At 34.2% G+C, this 21,497-nt stretch overlaps 1 protein-coding gene across 1 annotated transcript in view; it reads left to right on the top strand.

Moving 5' to 3' along the window:
* ME1 (malic enzyme 1) overlaps positions 1–21,497 on the top strand; it is a 170,758-nt gene that overhangs the window by 54,066 nt on the left and 95,195 nt on the right. Inside the window, exons 4-5 of the mRNA XM_090279624.1 lie at positions 9,445–9,520; positions 10,527–10,688. Coding sequence (XP_090135750.1) covers positions 9,445–9,520; positions 10,527–10,688 — 238 coding nt within the window. The remainder of the gene's footprint in view (positions 1–9,444; positions 9,521–10,526; positions 10,689–21,497) is intronic.

Here is a 21,497-nt window from a genome sequence, read left to right as displayed (position 1 = left end):
CCAGAATCAAGGAAGGGACATAGACCCCATTTTCTATAGAAGGAGTGCCAAAATTATTTGTGACCATCTTTAATCTGCCACAGTTACTAAGTGTGAAGAATTGTTAGGTCAGCGATTTTCAACCAGTGTGTCACAAAAATTTTTAAAACATGTGATACCTGAGTAGTCAAGGCATAGACCTCTTTTCCCTTAGTTTATCCAACACACACACACACACACACACACACACACACACACACACAATGACAACAACCAACACAACAATAGCCACTGGTGTGAATGAATGAAATCTATACCTATTTATTTTTTCAGATTGACAAAAAATATATTTTTGGTGTTCTGCAGAATTTTAGTATTTAGTTTATGTGTGCCATGGAATGAACAAGGTTGAAAATCACTGTGTTAGGTCATCATAATAAAACGGACATAATAGTTTGCCTCATGAAGCATGTGGCCTAATGAAGGAGACAAACAATAGCAAACAATTATAATACTGTGTGATAAATGTTATGATAGAATAAGTAGAAGGCGTGATGGAAATATAGGAGAAGCCTCTAATGCTGAGAGAGCTAGAATTCAGGCACAACTTTCCAATGGCAGTTAATGGTGTTTCACTTTATCCTTTAATTTTCCTGAAGTCTTATTGATATGACAAAACACAGTTTACGCTTTTTGGAAGCATATTGTCAGTTATGCTAGACTGAAAGGAAACCAGTGGCAGATTTCCAGTGATAGTATAAGTTTGAATTTGAGCAGGGATAATCTAAATCTGAAGGAAAATAGTTATTATTTGGTTCATAGAGCAGGATTGAGAGTGATCAGTTTCCTAGGAAAAGAAACCTCACATCAAAGGAATTTGCTTCAACTGTATTTGGCAGTATATCAGATCTGCCTATGTAGCTTATATTTTTCTATTGATGAATTTTCTTTCTCTAAAAAAAAAACCCATCTAGAGACAGGTACTTTAAACAGCAGGATTGTTTCTCTTTTGGATATTAATGAAGACCTATTTCTATAATTCTGAATATATGCATAAGGATTTCCATCAATTTTCTTCAGTATTAACAAAGGACATGAGACTAATTGGTTGAATAGTTTGATCACTAGTTTTGGGTTTAGAGAAGCTAGTCTGCAAGAATACAGACTTCTTTTTTCCTTTTTATTGAATTTATTGGGGTGACACTGGTTAAGAATTTACATGGGTTTCAGGTGATCAGTTCCACAACACATCATCTGTACACTGTATTGTGTGTTTACCACTGCAAGTTAAGTCTCCATCCATCTCCATTTATACCCCCTACACCTTCCTCCACATTTCCTCACTCCTCCTGCCCCCAGCAATCACCACACTGTTGTTCTAGCCGTGAGACATTTTCTATTTTTTGCTCAATCCCTGTACTTCTCCCACCCCGTCTCTAACCCTCTTCCCCTGACAGCTGTCAGCCTGCTCTTTATAAGTCTGCCTCTATTTTCCTTATGAATTCATAATTTTCTTTTTCAGTAGTATTTTTTTTATTGTTCTTTACAGTTGTCCCAACTTTTCTCCCATTGCTCTCCCCTGCCCTGCCCACCCCCCTGCTCCTACACTCAGTCCCTACCCCGTTGTCCACGTCCATGGGTCACTTATACTTGTTCCTTGACTAGACCCTTTCCCTTCTTTCCCCCCTTATCTCGCTATCCCCCTCCTCTCTAGTCACTCTCATTTTGTTCATTAGATTCCACATATGAGTTAAATCATATGGTATTTGTCTTTCTCCTGTTTTTTTTTTTTTTTTTTTTTTTTTTTTAATGACAAGGTAGTATTCCATTGTGTAAATGTACCACAGTTTTTTTAATCCACTTATTTTCTGATGAACACTTAACCTGCTTCCAAATCTTGGCTGTTGTAAGTAATGCTGCAATGAACATAGGGTGCATGTATTCTTTCACATTAGTGTTTTGGGATTCTTTGGATACATTCCAAGAAGTGAAATCACTGGGTCATATAACAGTTCCATATTTTTTAATCCTCATTGGAGGATATGTTTTACTGATTGTAGAGAGAGAAGGATGGGTGGGGGAGAGAGATGAGAGAGAAACAATGATCAGTTGCTTCTCTTAAGCACCTGACCAGGGATCAAACCTGCAACCTAGGTATGTGCCCGGACTGGGGATCAAGGATCCAACCCACGACCTTTTGGTGTATGGGATGACACTCCAACTAACTGAGCCACTTGGCCATGGTAGCAGTTGTGTTTTGAAATTTTTTGGGTAACTCCATACTGCTTTCCACAGTGGCTGCACCAACCTGCATTCCCACCAAAAGTGCACTAGGGGTCCCCTTTCTCCATGTCCTCACCAACACTTGTCTTTTGTACATTTGTTGATAATAGCGATTCTGGCAAATGTGTGGTGATATCTCAGTGTGGTTGAGCATGTTTCATGTTTATTGGCCATCTGTATTTCTTCTTTGGAGAGGTGTCTATTCAGATCCTTTGCCATTTTAAAATTATATTGCTTTTGTTTTTTGGAGTTGAGTCTTACAAGTTTTTTATAAATTTTGGATATTAACCCCTTATCAGATTTATCATTGGAGAATATGTTTTCCTATTCAGTGGGTTGCCTTTTCATTTATTGATGGTTTCCTTTGCTGTGCACAAACTTTTAAGCTTAATGTAGTCCCATTTGTTTATTTTTTTCTTTTGTTTCCCTTGCCCAAGAAAATATCAAGAAAAATATTGCTATAAGACATGTCTGAGATTTTACTGCCTGTGTTTTCTTCTAGGATTTTTATGGTTTTGAGTCTAATGGTTAAGTCTTTGATCCATTTTGAGTTTATTCTTGTGTATGATGTAAGAAGGTAGTCTAATATCTTTTTTTTTTTTTGCATGTATCTGTCTAGTTTTCTCTATTGAATAGACTATCTTTAGCCCATTGTACATTTTTGCCTCCTTTTTCAAATATTAATTGACTATAAATGTGTGGGCTTATTCTGAGCTTTCTATTCTGTTCTGTTGATCTATATGTCTGTTTTTATGCCAGTACCATGTCGTTTTGATTACGTTGGCTTTGTAGTGTAGTTTGATATCAGATAGAGTGATTTTTCCAACTTTGTTCTTCTTTCTCAAGATTGCTGTGGCTATTCAGGCCCTTTTGTTGTTCTATATAAATTTTTGAATATTTATTTATTGCTTTGTGAAATATGTCATTGGTATCTTGATAGGAACTGTGTTGAGTCTATAGATTGTTTTTGGATAGTATGGACATTTTAATGATGTTAATTCTTTCTTTCCATGAACACGATATGTACTTCCACTTATTTGTTTCTTCTTTAATTTCTTTCTTTAGTGTCTTATACTTTTTTGAGTACAGGTATTTTACATCCTTGATTTAAATTATTCCTGGGTATTTTATTCTTTTTGAAGCAATTGTGAATGTGATTGTGTTCTTAGTTTCCCTTTCTGATAGTTCCTTATTTGTGTATAGAAATGCAACTGATTTCTGGATATTTATTTTGTATCCTGCTATTTTATACTGAATTCATTTATCAGTTCTATTTGTGTGTGTGTGTGTGTGTGTGTGTGTGTGTGTGTGTGTGTAATCTTAGGGTTCTCTGTATACAGAATCATGTCATCTGCAGATAGTGACACTTCTGTCTTTCAAGTTTGGATGCCTTTTATTTCTTTTTGTCTGATTGCTGTGGCTAGTACTTCCAGTTTTATTTGAATAAGAGTGGTAATAGAAGACTTCCCTGTCTGATTCCTGATCTTAAGGGAAATACTTAAAGTTTTTGCCCATTGAGTATGATGTTGGCTGTGGGTTCATTATATATGACCTTTATTATGTTGAGGTATGTTCTGTCTATTCTTATTTTGCTGAGAGTTTTTATCATTAATGGGCACTGGCTTTTATCAAATGCTTTTTCTGCATCTGTTGATATTAATATGATTATGTGGTTTTATCCTTCATTTTTTATGTGATGTATCCTGTTTTTATTGTTGTTTCTTGTCCTTAGTTCCTTTGACTTCTTGCATAAAATGCAATGACATTACATAGTCTAGTTCTCTTCTATCATTGAGTGTCTATTATTCTGCTCTTGGATCCCATTGCGTGGTCAGTTCATATTAGCCCCAGTTATGACTCTCATTTCATAACATCAAGTAACTGAAGGATATTTTCATTACATTTGCCAATAAATGTTTGATAGGATGTATGTATTTGCCCTTAAAAATGAGGAATAAATACTTTATTCTTTATTTTATTGCTATTATTTGTAATTTTTGCAGGAAACTTCAGGTGCCAGCCTAGAGGAAAGACTAAGTAATTATGCTCGTCATAATTTGTTCTACCTCTGCCACCAAGTAGCTATCCAAGCTTGAAAAAATCACTGATTTCCCTTCTGCTCAAAGCTAAATGTATTTGCTTTTACTTTACTTTTTAAAAAAATGTGAAGTAGAATTATGTTTTGAAAAAAAAAGCCTTATTTTAAAAAACCCAAATACATTTTATTCTAATTTTACAATTATTTATTGAGATCTTGTTGATTCCACAGTTGAATATGATAGGGATCTGAAAGAAATATATAACTTATGAAGAGCTTGTAATGATTTCTGAGAAATAGAATAAATTCATATGAAACAGCAGCAAAAAAAAAAAAAAGGAAATGATATAATTTAGTGCCAATTTGGTAAATTAATATTTTTGTTGAGTCAGATAGTCATCTGTAATCTGCCTGGAGCACTTACTATCATCATGTAATTTTTGGTTACTTAATAAGTCAATATAAGTATGGGTTTATTTCATCTTTTCTGTACTTAAAAATATTGACTAGAGAAGCCTTATTTTTCAGCACTGAGTCAGAGCATATTGTTGGACGCACACTGTGTGCCAGCACCCCAGAGGGATTAGGGTAAAAAATGTGAGCAAACGGAGTCTCTGTACTTAAGGCACTTGCCGCTCTGTGTGTATATGTGTACCAGAGGGTAGGAGGTGGGGGCAAGGAAGAGAAAGTAAGCACATGGCACTATAAATAAGATAATTTCAGATACTTCTAAGTATTATTAAGATGAAAAAATGTTAGGGTGGAGGTGCTTCAACTGCTGTTATCAGAGAAAGCCTATCTGAGGAACTAAGGTTTGAGTTGAGGCCTATGATGAGAAAAATTAAGTAGGTGATCATATTTACAGTTTGGAACTCAAGGAGATAGATGTTTAAGAGTCATCATTATGAACATGATATTTAAAGCCATGTCAAGGAAGATGAAAGCTGACAATTGACCTTTGCCAATTATGAGTCTTCTGGACTTCTGTGAGTTTGTTTGTTTTCCTGTGTAAAAGTGCCTGATTAATAGATTGAAGAGAGAAAGAGGGTAAAGAAATAGAGACAAGGAGAATACACAGATCTTTGCATGGTTTTGCTCTGAAGGATAGGAAAGTAGGGGACAAAATCTAGTCTTTTCAAATGATGGATAATGTCAGTGCAGGTTGTTATGCCAGTAAGACTGAGCCACTAGAAAAAGTGATGGTGTAGCGTCGAGATGGGATAATTGCAGGAATGAAGCCTTTCAGAAGCTGATGTTGGACAGGATTCAGAGCACAAGTGAGAAGATAGCCTTGATAATAGGACTTTCTTCCATTATAATAGGAGGAAAGGCAGAGAATGCAAAAATAAATTGCTGAGGCAGTACAATGGAGAAAAGATAGTCTTTTAACAAATAATGCTGTAACAGCTGAACAACCACATGCAGAAAGATGAATCTAGACAGACTTTATATCCTTTATGAAATTGAACTCAAAATGGATCAAATTTATAAATGTAAAACACAAAACTATAAAACCTCTAGAAGGTAACATAGGAGAAAATCTAGATGACCATGGGCATGCCAATGACTTTTTAGATGCAACACCAGGGGCAAAATCCATGAAAGAAGTAATAGCTAAACTGGACTCTATTATAATTAAAAATTTTTTTTTCTCAATGAAAGACACTGTCAAGGAATGGAAAGACAAGCCACATACTGGGAGAACATATTTGCAGAATACATATATGATAAGGAACTATTCTCAAAAATATACAAAGAACTCATAAAACAACAATAAGAAAAGCAACCCAATTTTTAAAAAATGGGCCAAAGACTAATAGACACCTCACCAAAGAATATACATATACAGACGGTAAGTAAGCACATAAACAGATACTTCACATTGTATGTCATCAGGGAAATTCAAACTAAAACAACAATAAGATACCACAACACATTTATTAGCATGACCAAAACCTAGAAAATTGGCCACACCAAATGATGGCAAGGTTATCGAGCAACAGGAATGCTCATTCACTGCTTGTGGGAATGCAAAATGGTATAGCCACTTTGGAAGAGAATCTGTAGGTCGACACAAAGCTAAACATACTTTTAGCATACGATCCAGTAATTGCACTCCTGGGACAGTAAGTCGTGGGTAGGTTGTCAGAAATTGCATCTGTAAGTGAAACAATGTATAACAAAACCAATTTGACTGTAGGCATGTTTCTAGTCACAAAAACATTACCAAACTTCTAAATAAAGATCCCAAATATTTCTAATATTAAACATGGAAATAAATGTGAGATATATGTACATTTAAGAAAGATTAAAGACAAGTTAAGATAATTATTTCCAACCTGTTTTTTTCCAGTTCAGGTTCAGAAGTGGCCTAAGCCTCTCCCAACAGTACAGGGCACAAGGTGGGACCTACCCTGGACAGGATGCCCTTCCATCACATGCACCCACCCCCACACTCACTCAGACTGGGAAAATTCAGACACACAAATTCACCTAACTGTGCACATTTTTGGAATGTGGGAGGAAACCTGAGTACCTGGAGAAAACTCAGACACGGGGAGAACATGCAAACTCCACACAGAGAGTGGCCCTGGCTGGGAAGTAATTTCTTTCTCATCAATGTTGAACTAAAGAATGTTATTTGAGGTTCTGCTGTATTTACCCAAATGAGTTGAAGAATTATGTCCACACAAAAACATGCACATGAATGTTTATAGCAGTATGTCATTATAGATTTGTCTAAACCTATAGAATGTACAATACAAAGAGTAATAGTGATGTGTCAGTGTAGGTTCATCAGATGTAACAAGTATACCTCTCTGGTGGAGAATGTTGATAATGGAGAAGACTACACATGTGTAGGGGCAGGAAGGATATAGAAAATCTTTGTACTGTCCTCTTAGTTTTGCTGCGAACCTAAAACTGCTCTAAAAAATAAGGTCTATTTAAAGAAAGAAAAGATGCAAGTGGGTTACTGGAATTTATATTAGAAGGATGAGGTAATTTTCACCCTGTTGCATCTGTTTCTGTATGCATGTAACATTTGGTTATCAACTGAGAGTGACAGGGGGGTAGGTGGAGGAGGGGTGAGGAGAAAAGGGGTGTGAAATGGTCCTCAGAGAGTGGTGAGTTGAGTTTGCTAGGAAATCATAGTGGTAAACTATATAAGAGAAGAGTGCCAGTTAGATTTCTAGCTATAAATAGAAAGTGAATTTTAATTTTGTTTTGTAATTTTTTTAAAAATAACTATACCTAGACCAGCTACTACTAGTAGTGGGGATCCCTGATACCTAGATTTTGGTCTTGAAATACTGCTTCCTACTAAAAGAAATTAGGGCTTCTTAGAGAAATGACTCATTTGGCTTGGGACAAACATTTTCAAGATAAGATGGAATACCTTCTTATAACAGAGAACAAGAAAGTTATCCCAAAACACTATAGTCATGTTAAAAGGATTCAGGGACCAATGTGAAGAGTCTTCCTCTGTCTATAAAAGGGGGCAATTTGAGTTTTAATAAAGAAAATAACTAATGAATTAACACAAAATATGTTTAAATCCATGAGCTCATATTGATCAAACAACACACACACACACACACACACACACACACACACGCCTACCTTAGTGGAAACTCTTGGAGGATTCTAACAAATGTGTTCTTTTTTAAGAAAGGGGAAGAATCAAGCATTTATCCTTGTTTAAATATAAACTTTATCACAGGTTAACCGAACAACAGTTGTGCAATTTCTCTTTAAGGAAGTGTTCCACCCAAAGTCAAATCTTCTGTCACCATATATTTGTCCCCCTTTATCCTTTTCTATCCCCGGTGGGCACACAATACAATATACAGATCATGTATTATAGAATTGTACACTTGAAAACCTATATAATTTTTTATTAACCAATGTAACCCCAATTATTTAATTTTTAAAGAAGAAGTGTTCCAGCTAATAAGTAATGATAGCTAGAACTGGAATATCACCATTTTGAATTAATGAATTTAGATATTATACACCAACAGCTACTAAAATCACAAAAAGGACTACAAGATATTATGCATCTTCTAATAAGACCAAACAATGAAGTGTCTTGTAAAAAAAATGGAAGAATCTGATTAAACCTTTAGATTTGATTACCAATTTTCCAAGAAATACAGAGTAAAAGATAACATGTTAATCTGTATGGATGCAATCAGCAAAATCTAGATTTTCAGAAACTTTACCAGACAAATTAAACAGTAGTGCGTAGGGATGGGTTGTTATTTGAATGATCAAACTATACAACTAGGGAAATGATACCATAAAAGTCAGGAGACTTTTGTTACTCTTAAGAGGGAGAAATTTTGATTGGGAGAAAACATGTAGAGGGCTTTTGGGTAGCTGACAAGATTTTTTCTGCTTCAGTAGATATTATGTAGAAGGGTGATTTGCCTTATAAACAATTCATTAAGCTGCAGTACATTTGTCGTATGTAGTTCTCTGCAGTTGAGGTATGTTTAACAGTACTAAAGTAAAACTTTTAAGTGAATTTGAGAAATTTAAAGAAAATTATCTTAATTTTTGAAGTTACTTGTTAGGCTTTCATAGAAACTGGGGACTTAAGGGGTGAGAAGTACTAAAGACTTCAGTTGAGAATGTAAATAATAGTATTGCAAACAGAAACTAAGACCACAAATCAAAGAATCAGGTAAGTTTCACATGAAAGGACTACTCAGCATTATCAGCCACTTCAGCCACTGCCAATACATGTTTGCTGTAAATATTTAATAAATGGGATATATAGTGAAAATGCTTGCTTGCATTTATTTCATGTTCTTCAAAGGGCTTTCATACATATTATATAATGAAAGACTGTAAATGAATTTATAAGTGGAATTAATGCTATTTAAATTATATAAAATAATGTTTCTTTAAAATACTTAAGAATATGTAATATTAGAATGAATGTATCTTTATTGTAGATGTCAATATATTGTTTAAAGTAATTTCTTCCTTGTTTTATTTGTCTAAGGGAGTAATTTTTACTAGTGTGATAAAAACAAAGATACATTAAACCTATTTGGAAAAATAATTTTAAATGTTTATGATAGTTTGACAAGTCTGAAGTAAATTAAAACTACCTTTCTTTTTTTTTTTCCCGTCAGAGGTCTTTTTATTAGTATCCATGATCGAGGGCATATTGCTTCAATTCTTAATTCATGGCCAGAAGATGTAATCAAGGTAAGTTTATCAAATATTCCCATTATGGCAAGTCTATTATTTTTCCCATTCTGTAACATATTGACAATTATCATGATGTCAATTCAGTAGTATTCACTAGCTTTTCTAGTGAATTTTACCTAATTTATTTATGAAGGCAGGCTTCAGAGCCAGTGTTATACTCCTTGCCTTGTCTAAGGAAAGTGAAATGTACTTGTCCCCTCCTTGGCCCAAAATAACATTTCAAAAGAATATATGCAAGCCTATGTTCATAGCATCATTATTTACAATAGCCGAGATATAGAAACAACCTAAGTGCCCACCAGTAGATGAGTGGATAAAAAAAGCCGTGGTACATTTATTTAATGGACTACTAAGTGGCAGTAAAAAAGAAGGAACTCTTTACCTTTTGCGACAGCATGGATGGACCTGGAGACTATTATGCTAAGTGAAATAATGATACCATATGGTATCACTTACATGTGAAATCAAATGAATAAAATAAACTAATGAGCAAAATAGAGGCACAGATACGTGGAACAGATGACAACTGTAAGGGTGGAGACTGGATGAAAGAAGGTGAAGAGATTAGCCAAAGGACATAATGCATGACCCATGGACACGGACAACTGTATAAGGATTGTCTGAGGGAGCGAGGGGGCCAGGTGGAGGAGGGCAAAGGGGGAAAATGTGGGGACAACTGTAATAGCATAACCAATAAAATATAATTAAAAAATAAGTGGTTGTAAATGGAGAAAAATCTTTATGTGCATACCCTTCTTTTTTTGACAACCAAATTGATTATAGTTTTTGTATTTTAAAAAATACAAGATGTATACATCAAATATATTTATCTTCCTCACTCTTCACATACAATCACATAAAATCTTTTCTATATATATTCAATTTATGTGTTTTGAGGTTTAGTATTTCATTACAAAAATATTAACTTTAGAAATAGAGACCAGGAACTGTGCCCCAGGTTTTGTGAACCTCTATTAATAGATATTTTTTCTTTTCCTTCTAGGCTATTGTAGTGACTGATGGAGAGCGCATTCTTGGCTTGGGAGACCTTGGTTGTAATGGAATGGGAATCCCTGTGGGAAAATTGGCTCTGTATACAGCTTGTGGAGGGATGAATCCTCAAGAATGCCTGCCTGTCACTCTGGATGTGGGAACAGAAAATGAGGTAACAAGTTAAATCTCTAAGAAAGCTAGTCACCTTTTTAAAAAAGCAGAATTTCATTTTGAGCTTAACCCAGGAACCTCATAAAATTTATTTTCTGGCTGGTTCTCTTCTCTCCCAACTCTTACAAGAAAATTATTTTCTGTTTTCATTTTTCCTTCTTTATAGTGTCATAATCTTTTAACGGCTTCTTTAGTGTTTATTATCCTTTGATTAGTATCTGTACCATTATTCTATGGAGTATATGTTTTAGATACAATTTAATTTTATTTATTTGAGAGAGTGAGAGAGAAAGAGAAACTTGTTCTGCTTACTTACACACTCATTGGTTGCTTCTTGTATGTGCTCTGACCAGAGATCAAACCCACAACCTTAGTGTGTTGGGACAATGCTTTAACCAACTGAGCTACCTGGCCAGGGCCAAGATACAATTTTTGACCTGTTATATGTTATAATAATAATGTAACAATCTTTATGTTCTTTTTATGTTTAACTTCCTGTGTATACATGAGTGCTCTTTTAATTTTTATAAAGGATTCATTTTGATAAAAACATTACTTATTTGGTATTTTTTTTCAATACCAATAGAAATAACTTAGAAATTATCAAAAAGACCTCTTTAAAACGGTTATTCTAAAATTGAGTAGATTAAACATATTTTATTATTCATATATTTTAAAACAGTGCTCTCTGAAAAATTACATTGATATTAGAGTTTAAAATCACAAAATCTGTAGAACATCTTAAAAACTCTAGGAAGAAATGAAAAGCCACAGAGTGATAAAACAGGCATGCAAAAATTTAAGAATTCAGTTTTAGACTTGTTTGTATAATGTGGACATAGAGAAGTGTGCACTAAAGAAACTATAACACTGACTGTTTGCCTTGATAGATTGTATTAATTATATGAAATATTTGATTTCCTGAAAGATGGGTCTTAAAATCGCCAAATTTGTTAGTTCTCTTGAATTTTCTCACATTATGTCCATTTGGTATTCCTTCCTCTTTGGTATTCACTGCTTCTACATTATTCCATTCCATATCAGCCTCCCTCAACCTGCAAACCCATCTATCCATCATCAGATTTCCTACTTTGTCCTTCTGTAGATCTAGCTTTTAAAATTCTTTTTCCATTAAAATAATTGATAATTTAAATGGATCTCTTGTTAAAGTGCTATGTGTTATTTCTAGATTTATTTATTTATTTTTTTACTACCAGTGGACTGTTGAGATATTGGGGGGGGGGGGAATCAAGCAGTGGAGTTTTAACTCTTTGACAGGTCATTGGAGAATATCTTTTTAGCCTGAGAGTCCTTCCTGAAACTCTTCAAAGTGCTTTGTAGAGTTTAATTGAGTTAGATTATGTAGGTTTAATTGAGTTAGATAAATATTGAGCCCCTACTCTCTCTCTCAAGGCCTAAGTGAAGGCTAAATAATATCAGAGTAAAACAAGTTAAGATCTTGCCAGCAGGATGCTCTGAATCTAGAAGGGGAGATACATGTATAACTATTTTAGCATGTTTTAAATGCTTGATAGGGACATTTGACCAACCATTAAGGATAGTTAGCAAACCATTTCTCTGCCAGTTCCAATATACTCTTAGTCTCTAACTGTATATTTCTGCTATCTATTTATAACTTACATTTTTTAAGTCATATTTAAGAAATTTAATGGTGAAAATGTATATTATAAATGATCAGCCAGAGTTTTCATTCTAAAAAGAAAGTAAATTATTTGTTCGTTTAGATAGTTTGTTTAGCTATGCCTGAAATTATCCAAACTACAAAGTTTGGATACTTTTGACACCAACTGTGTGTAGGGGGTTTTCCACAGCACTCTCAGGTTTTATAAGGCTGAAAGGACTCATAGATCTCACTGAAAGTTATTATAATCACAGTTAAGTTGTATTACAAGGACAGGATACATATTAAAATCAGCCAAAGGAAATGATGCATAGGGCAGATTCTTGGAGCGTTCTAAATGTGAAGCTTCTATTTTCCTCTCTTTGTGAACTCAAGACACATTATCTTCCAGTGTTGAAGTGTGAGATTTATATGTGCTCCAATGTTCAGAGTTTTTAGTTGGGATTTCATTACCTAGGTGCGATTGATTGATTACCATGTGAACTCAGTCTCCAGTTTGACTAATACCACATTACTCAAGGTCTCCCACCCCAAATCACATGGTTAATTTTTCTGGCACAGCTAGCCTCCCCCCATGACTCTAATTTGTGGCCCCTAGGCATCTAGATAAATGGTTAGGCCCTCTCCAAAATAGTTGAATGCATGTGAACTGTGTTACCAGAGTCCATGCAAACAGTAGACAAAAATATGAGACAAACACACAAAAAAAGAAAAATAGGTCTAAATTTTAATGTTAAGTAGAATTCACTTTCAAACCTGTAAGATATGGGTTTCATTATTCAAAATTTTCAAAAAATATAGTTCCTGTGCTCTATAAACTGTTCCAGAGCATATTAAAATTGACAGCTTCACATTTCATTTTATGCAAAGAACGTGCACTTGATATCCAAACCTTGTAAAAATATATAGTACATAACAAGAAACTGCTTATTAGTTTTCTGCTTATCCATGTTCCCAGATTCATCACTTGCTAACTGTGTAATCTTGAAAAAGTTACCTAACTCTCCTGGGCTTTCATTTTCCTCTTGTAAAGTGAGTACCTGTCTTATAGAGTTGTCATGGGTTAATACACTTAAGAGTGTTTAGAATTATGACTGGCATTTTGTAAGCACTTAGTAAATGTTAGCTTCCATTAATTGTAGATGTAGAAACAGAAGTCCTTCATAAAATATTGGCAAATTGAATATTGTAAAGTATTTTTTAATGTCAAAAACTGCATTCAAACCATTAGCAACACCATAATGGTGCTATATTAGAGTCATTCTTTTAAAGAGTTATCAAGACACCTATTGTCAATACTATTCTCTTTTTCATTCTTTTGAAAGTGCTAACCTGAGCAACAAGACAAGGAAAACCAATGGGATATAACTGACAGACTGAAAAAAACAAAATTATTATTATCTATAGGTAAAATGTTTATCTATTTTTAAACCCAAGAAAATCAACTAAAAAATACCATGACCAAATTAGAGTATCCAGAAAAGTGGCTATAAAATTAATATAAAAGTTATAACAGCTTTCTTATGTTCTTATAATAATCAGTTAATAAAAAATTGTTTCATCTGCAATAGAAACAGTGGTTTATTCTGCTATGTTTTATGGTGTTCTGCATTTCTAAGTAAAGAAATAATGACATTTATTTGGTTCATGAAAAGAATTATTTCTTTTAAAGTACATATCCATCTTTTCCTTTCTAAGAATTAATAGAGATATGTTGTATTTAGTAAGCAAAATATATTTTCATTTTTGACTAAGTTGTCTCATAATTTTATTGGTTTTGCCTCACACATATTAACTGTGTTTCATTAGCAATAAAACATTTACATTTCAGAATAAGAATAGAAGCCATTTCAGATTTCTGTTGCTTAAAGTAAGTAGAAATGCTCTAACACATGACTTTTTCTTTTTGTTGTGCGTTATTGGAGTTCAAAATATATTAATATTCTTTTTAAACAGTCTAACTTAAATTTTTATGTCCTTAACTCTTAATTAATATATTAATAGAAAAAATATAATATGTAAGCATAAAAAATACTTGGAGTTAAATGAGTTATCAACTCTTAATGTTCTTATTCATTCCGATGTTTTACCTTTTTATTTACTTCTTTCTTCTTTTTTTTCCTGTTTATTTGATTTATTGGGGTAACACTGCTTAACAAGATTATACAGGTTTCAGGTGCTGAGAAGACAAAAAGAATACTAAATTAACTAAAATATTACTAAGTCAATGGGTTTGTGTAAAATGTAATGGAGTTTTTATGTTGCCACACTTTCACATGCCGTAAACTGTTTTTAGTCACATATTCCTGTGGTAATAATTTTTAATCTCACTCATTTTGTGAATCTGTCCAGTTTTACACTTCATAATAAAAATATAAAAACTAATTGATAATGCCACTTCAATTCTAATCTAGAATAATGTAGCAAAGTTTAAAACTAGATCCCCTTTTTATACAAATTACAGATGTTTTCATCTTTTATCATATATACCCATATTGAGTAGTAATGAGAATAGGAAAGGAGTTAGCAGCTGATTGATAAGACAGTTCTCACTCGCTATAAAGTCAAACTTGACTTTCAAGGGAAGGTAGTTTAAGGAACGAAGACCCTGAAACAGAGTCACAGAAATGCCAGGATAATATAATACTCATATTCTTTAGGTTAATAAAGCAAAGCATTAATTTAGGAAGGATATTTGTGTTTTCAACTTCTCTATCATTTATTATTTCACAGTCTACATTTTCTTAAATTTACTTGTGAAGCAGTTGTTAAAATATTTTATTTTGTTACCTGAAATACATTTTCTTTATTTATTTTTGTTACTCAAAGTAAATTTTCTTTAATTGTCTCTTAGGAACATACCATGTCCAGTTTCTTACTTTTTTTGTTTTTGAAAACTCTTTTCATAGAAGTTATCTTTATTGTCTGTTTTTCTTATATAATTGACTAATATCAAAGCTTACTATATATTTGACTATGAATACTATGAATAGGTATATTTTTGTGTCCCCTCCATGCTTGTGTAGGTATTATTAGGTATTAAAGAGTACTTGAAACTCCTGGTCAATATGTAGGTGTAGATAGACATGCTTTGCCTCCTTGCGCAACCATAGAAGGAGTTTCAACCAGATCTCAAAACTAAAAACACTCAGAACCATCAGAAAATTGAGCTGTATGGAAGTCCAACAGCCAAGGCTTTAAAGAAGCCACATTTATCCAGATGGGTAGGAGGAGAAGAGTCTTGGAAAAAGGCAGAGAGGCAACATGGTGCAAAGAGGTGCAGAGGTGGTGGCAGTGGAATGGAGGGTCCCATATTCACAAGTGGTGGATAAAAATCAGGAGGGATACCTTGGGAGTGAGCAATCCCAGCACCAGGGTTCAATAGTCCAGGGTTCCAGCACCAGGAAGATAAATCTTTGTTACGTCTGGCTGTAAAAACCAGTGAGGATTGGAGTGGAGGAAGAAACTGCTGGGTTTTCACCACTTAAAGGGCCCTCATGGACTTAGAATGTATGCAGACCCACCCCCACCCACTCTGAGTTTCACCACCAGGGCAGCAGCAAGAAGGGTGCCAGTCTCGTATGGGAAGTGGTGAAGTGACTGGAAATGGGTCGAGTGCCCAGTAAACCCCCAATGCCAGTCAGTGACATTGTCCCCTTTCCTAGTGTTCCCATCCCACACACAGAGCCACACAGTAGTGAAGGGGTTTACCCCACCCTGGCAATTACCTAAGGCTTCACCACACAATTTACGGGTGCCTTTTCTATATAGGCCACACCACTGAGACAGAGAATATAAGCAGCTCTACCTAATATATAGAAATAAACACAGGGAGACTGCCAAATAGAAGAGACAAAGAAATATGGCCCAAATGAAAGAACAGAACAAAACCCCAAGAAAAGAACTAAATGAAATGGAGATAGCCAACCTATCAGATATAGAGTTCAAAGCACTGGTGATCAGGATGCTCAGAGAACTCATTCAGTGTGGCAACAACATAAAGGAAGAAATGGAGTCTACACTCAGTGAAATAAAGAAAAATCTACAGGGAATCAACAGTGAAGGAAAAGAAGCCAAAATTCAAATCAGTGGTTTGAAACATAAGGAAGAAATAAACATTCAACCAGAACAAAAAGAAGAAACAAGAATTCAAAAAAACAAGGGCAGTATAAGAAGAGTCAAACATTCCAAATGTGCCAACATCCAAATCATAGGGGTGCCAGAAGGAGAAGAGGAAGAGCAAGAAATTTAAAACTTTTGAAAGGACAATAAAAGAAATATGTCTATTTCCTTCATCTAATTTGGTGAAGGAAATAGACATACAAGTTCAGGAATCACAGAGGGTCCCAAACAAGTAGACCCAAAGAGGACCACACCAAGAACATCATAATTAAAATGCCAAAGGTTCAAGATAAAGAGAATTTTAAAAGCAGCAAGAGAAAAGCAAAGTGTTATCTATAAAGGAGCTTCTATAAGACTGTAAGATGATTTCTCAAAAGAAACTTTGCAGGCTAGAAGGGACTTGCAAGAAGTATTCAAAGTGATGAAAAGCAAGGACCTACAACCAAGATTACTCTATTCAGCAAAGCTATCATTTGGGATGGAAGGACAGATAAAGTACTTCTCAGACAAGATAAAGCTAAAGGAGTTCATCATCACCAAGCTCTGATTATGTGAAATGTTAAAGGGACTTTTTTAAGAAAAAGAAGATCAAAACCATGAACATTAAAAAGGCAACAAATTCTCAGCTATCAACAACTGAAGCCAAAACAAACAAGCAAACAAAGCAAAAAAGCAAAACAGGCACAGAATCATAGGTATGGGATCATTTGAAGGGTTATCAGCTGGGAAGGGGAAAGGGGAGAATGGGAAAAAGGTGCAGAGACTGAGAAGCATAATTGGTAGGAACAAAATAGACAGGGGGATGTTAAGAACAGCACAGGAAATGGAGAAGCCAAAGAATCTACACGAATGACCCAAAGACATGAATTAAGTGGGCGGATTGCTGGAGGAAGAACGGTGCCGAGTGGAGGGGGGCAAAGAGGAAAAATTGGGACAACTATAATAGCATAATCAATAAAATATACTTAAAAATAAAATAAAATTTATCCTTTGCCTTTAAAAAAACAAGAGTGCTTGATGTATTGCATAGTATATTAACTTGCTAGGGCTCCATAACAATAGAAATTATTTTCTCACAATGCACAGAGTTAGTTTCTTCTATGGTCTGGCTCCTTGGCTTGCCTTCCTCCAGTGTCTTCACATGGTCTTTGCTCTGTGTGCATCTGTGTCCTAATTTTTTCTTATTATAAACACCAGTTAAAATGATTTTATTTAACTTAATTACCTCTTTACAGACCCTGTCTCCATATACAGTCATATTCTGGGATACTGGGAGTTAGGACTTCAACATATGAATTTGGGGGTGGGGCACAATTCAGCCTGGAAGACATGCAGTCAGTCTTCAAGAGAGCATGGTTAGTACAAGTAGGATAATATTATCTCTGCACAGGTATTCTTTGTTTATTAAACTATTGCTCCAGGCCTCAGCTTTTCTGATTCTGATTTTATATTTAGTCTGACATTTAGTTAATGTGAATAGTATATCTAGATCTAGAATCTTTAGTGCAACTCGAACTCACAAAGTTGAAGCCTCTTCCTCCTTGTGTTCTGGAAAGTGCTATTTATCTGTGGCATGAAGCTACTATGTCGGAGAGAAAGATAGATGTTCCCACCATGTATCTTTCAACTCTTGTACAGAAGCCAGAATTGCAGTAGAATGTGGCCTGTATTAGTTTTCTATTGCTACCATAACAAATTATTACAAACTTAGTGGTTTAAAACAATACAAATATATTACCTTAAATAGGTCACATGCCTGACACAAGTCTCAAAAGGCTAAAATCATAAAAGATGCCAGTAACATCTTGTCTTTTCCAGCTCCTTAAGGCTGCTTTCATTCCTCGTTCGTGTTCCCCTTTTTCATTTTTAAAGCCAGCATGTAGTATCTCTCTGACCCTTCTTCCATCAGCACTTTTCATTCTCAGGCTATAGTCAGTAAAGGTTTTTCACTTTTAAGGGCTTACCCTTAATCACATCTGCAAAGTCTCTTCTGCCATATAAGGTAACATAGTTACAGGTTCTGAGGGGAGAGGGAGGTTATTATTCTGCCTCCTACATGGTCCCAGTTAGAATGTCATCATTTCTCCCTCAAGCTGCCTTAACTTCTAGCCTTGATCCTTTCATATTATGGGGATTACTTGCCACTTCACACAAGTGATCCTGCATTGGAATGGGAACTAATCATTATACGAAAGCCAGAGGAGAAAAGATAATCCCTCTGTCCCCAGGCTTTCGGTTTGTACTGTCCTGTGCTTACTTTCTGGTGGTCTTTTACTTCATCCTCTCTAAATTAGAGGATTAATAATGGGTTATATCAAGAATTTCTTTATTGTCTGATACACTACACCAATGCCTTAGAAAAGAGAATGGAGACTTCATTCAGTTTAATTGTATATACATTATAACTACAACTATAAGGAACTTTTTGAAGTTTGTGATATATTTTAGAAATCCCCATTATACAAACTCAAATAGAAAACATGTTTACATGAGATGGGAGCCTTTTGGAAGGTAGGATAATTTTAACTTAAGTTTAAAATGAATGGTTCTCAATATGTGTTCCAGGGACCAAGCACTTCAGAATTACCAGGGGTGTGTGTTAAGATTGCCAAATTCTGGCCCTCACTCCAGACTTAACTGAATCACAGTCAAACATAATCATTTTTATTTCTACCACTTTTAACACTTGTGCCAACTTATATGCATGCTGACTTTTTAAAAATTAAATTTATTGGGGTAACATTGGTTAATAGGATCAAATAGGTTCCAAGTATACAGTCTATGATACATGATCTATGTATTGCATTGTGTGCTCACCACCCAAAGGCATGTCATCTTCTGTCACAATGTATTTTCATTTTAATTATTATTTTAGACTCTTGACTGAATGTTGGCAGTTTGCCCAATGTTACTGGTACATGAGCAAAAAGTATATATTACTGCTTTGTGGAATCTTGTTTTTTCATTTGAAAATAATGAGGTAATAGCAAGAAAATGATTATCGGTATACTATAAATACAATTTTCAAATAAGTGCTAAAATAGGGGTTAGTCGTAACTTGGCAAATAAAGGCTTATAATGTTCTCAATATCAGAGAGTACTTTCAATTCAATAAGAAAATGTCAAATGTGAAATATACAAACTTCCTAATGACATATGAACACTGATAATTTACAAACGAAGAAGTAAAAATGGTCAATAAACTTATGAAAACATGTTTAGCAATATTAAAAAAGAAATACAAATGAATGCTACTTGATAACATGATATGTAAATAGTATATTTATATGTGTTTTATTTATTGCACATTTCATTTATTATAGTTATATGTATATTTCATACACACACACATATGGCAAAATAATACTTTGACTTGAGGCAACAAAATAGGCATTCTTATTAAATGTCATTGAGAGAACATAATTTGTTCATCCTCTTTGAGGGCAGAGTTCTAATATAGATCACAAGTTTTAAAAATGTTCATGTATTGACATGACAAATTTTCACAGTATAGTCCTATATGAAAAGGGGTTATGAAACAGTGTATTATGTTGTCTGATTTGTACAGATAATATTATACATGCATAGATATAAAGAAAAGGACCTAGAAGAATATGCATCAAGGTGATAGTGGTAGGTAGTTCTGAATGAGTAGATATTATTAGTATTCTTTTTCTGTTTTGTTTTGTTTTACTTCTCAGTGTTCTCAAATTTTCTGATAGGAAATATTGTTTTTCTAATGATAAAAACTTAAAATATTAAGAAAATAGTTTTTAATTCTCAAAAACTTCAGATTAGAAAGATAGAAATGTGAGAGACAGCAACAAGGTGTGAGTTGATAATGGTTACTATTAGCTTCAAGTAAATGAGTGGTTCAAATAAAAATCTCAAGGTTCCAGAATTGAGATAGTGCTAGTAAGTAAGATAATTAACTTTGCCAATATGTACCCTCCTTTTCTCCTTTTGGAACTCTCTTACATTTCCATATGCTTTGTTTTGTACTGTTCTTCTAATCTTTTTCTTTCTCTCATGCTATAAGTCTTCAGTGATACCACCTACATTACATGTGACATATCTTGCTAAAGAAGGGCTAACATTTTTTAAGTGCTTGCTTAATACCAAGTCTTTCATTTATTCTCCAAAAAAGTTCTATTAACTATTTAATCTTGGCCACAAGAAGCTTTTAATATGATCAATTAATATTACTTCTGGGCCAGGTGACTTGGTCTTTGGAGCCATTATAAAAAATAGGTAATTTTGCTTTCTGTACATATTTTTTGTCAGTCAACTCTTCAAGAATGCACTCATCATGCAAGCCTTAATTGCCATGAAATTAAAAAAAAACAAAAGCAGTAAATTTTGACAGAGATATTATGATTGGGAGAATTTTATAACATTGCAATTTAATTCAAAAGCTTTATCTTGTTCCTAAATCTTTATATTGACTCTTCATTGTAGTTAGTCTTTTTATGATATATACTTTACTTATTAGCATGGGAGAGAACAAGAGAAAAAAGAAGAGGAAACATGTAGTATTTTTTTCTCAATTGTGTTATTTTTCTAATTCACATTTTAGAAGTCCAAATACATTTCAGGCTCGTAGAAAGGATTTTAATTCTGGCAGCCATTAGTAGTTCACTGGCAATTCAGCCTCAGCTGTTCAGAAGCCTGCCAGTAGATTGTTTAAAGTTTAGACCTCGAGAAACAGCTGAGCTTTACAATAGCACCAAGTTTCAGATTTTACATTTCATCTGAAATACATTTTGTATGATTATATATGTTAACTTCCAGCTAGCCAGAAAGCCTTAAGTCATTGTTGTGCAGTACATTGTAAGTAGGATAACCACATAATGTACTGGCCAAACCAAGACACTTTCATAACGAAAGAGGATGCTATGAATAATTACACTAGGACAACAGGTGTGAACCAGGCTATAATTTCTGTTGCCCTAAGAAAATCCCATGGAATTCATGTTTGGGAATTCTGTTATACATTGAATTGTGTATTTTATTTCATTTTTAATTGTTCATTGATAGTCTATAGAG

This window comes from Furipterus horrens, unplaced genomic scaffold (assembly GCF_987537825.1).
Source record: "Furipterus horrens unplaced genomic scaffold, mFurHor1.1.pri manual_scaffold_6, whole genome shotgun sequence".
Taxonomy (NCBI): Eukaryota; Metazoa; Chordata; class Mammalia; order Chiroptera; family Furipteridae; genus Furipterus; species Furipterus horrens.
The sequence above is the reverse complement of the archived record's forward strand: the minus strand, read 5'-3'. Positions and strand labels throughout refer to the sequence as shown.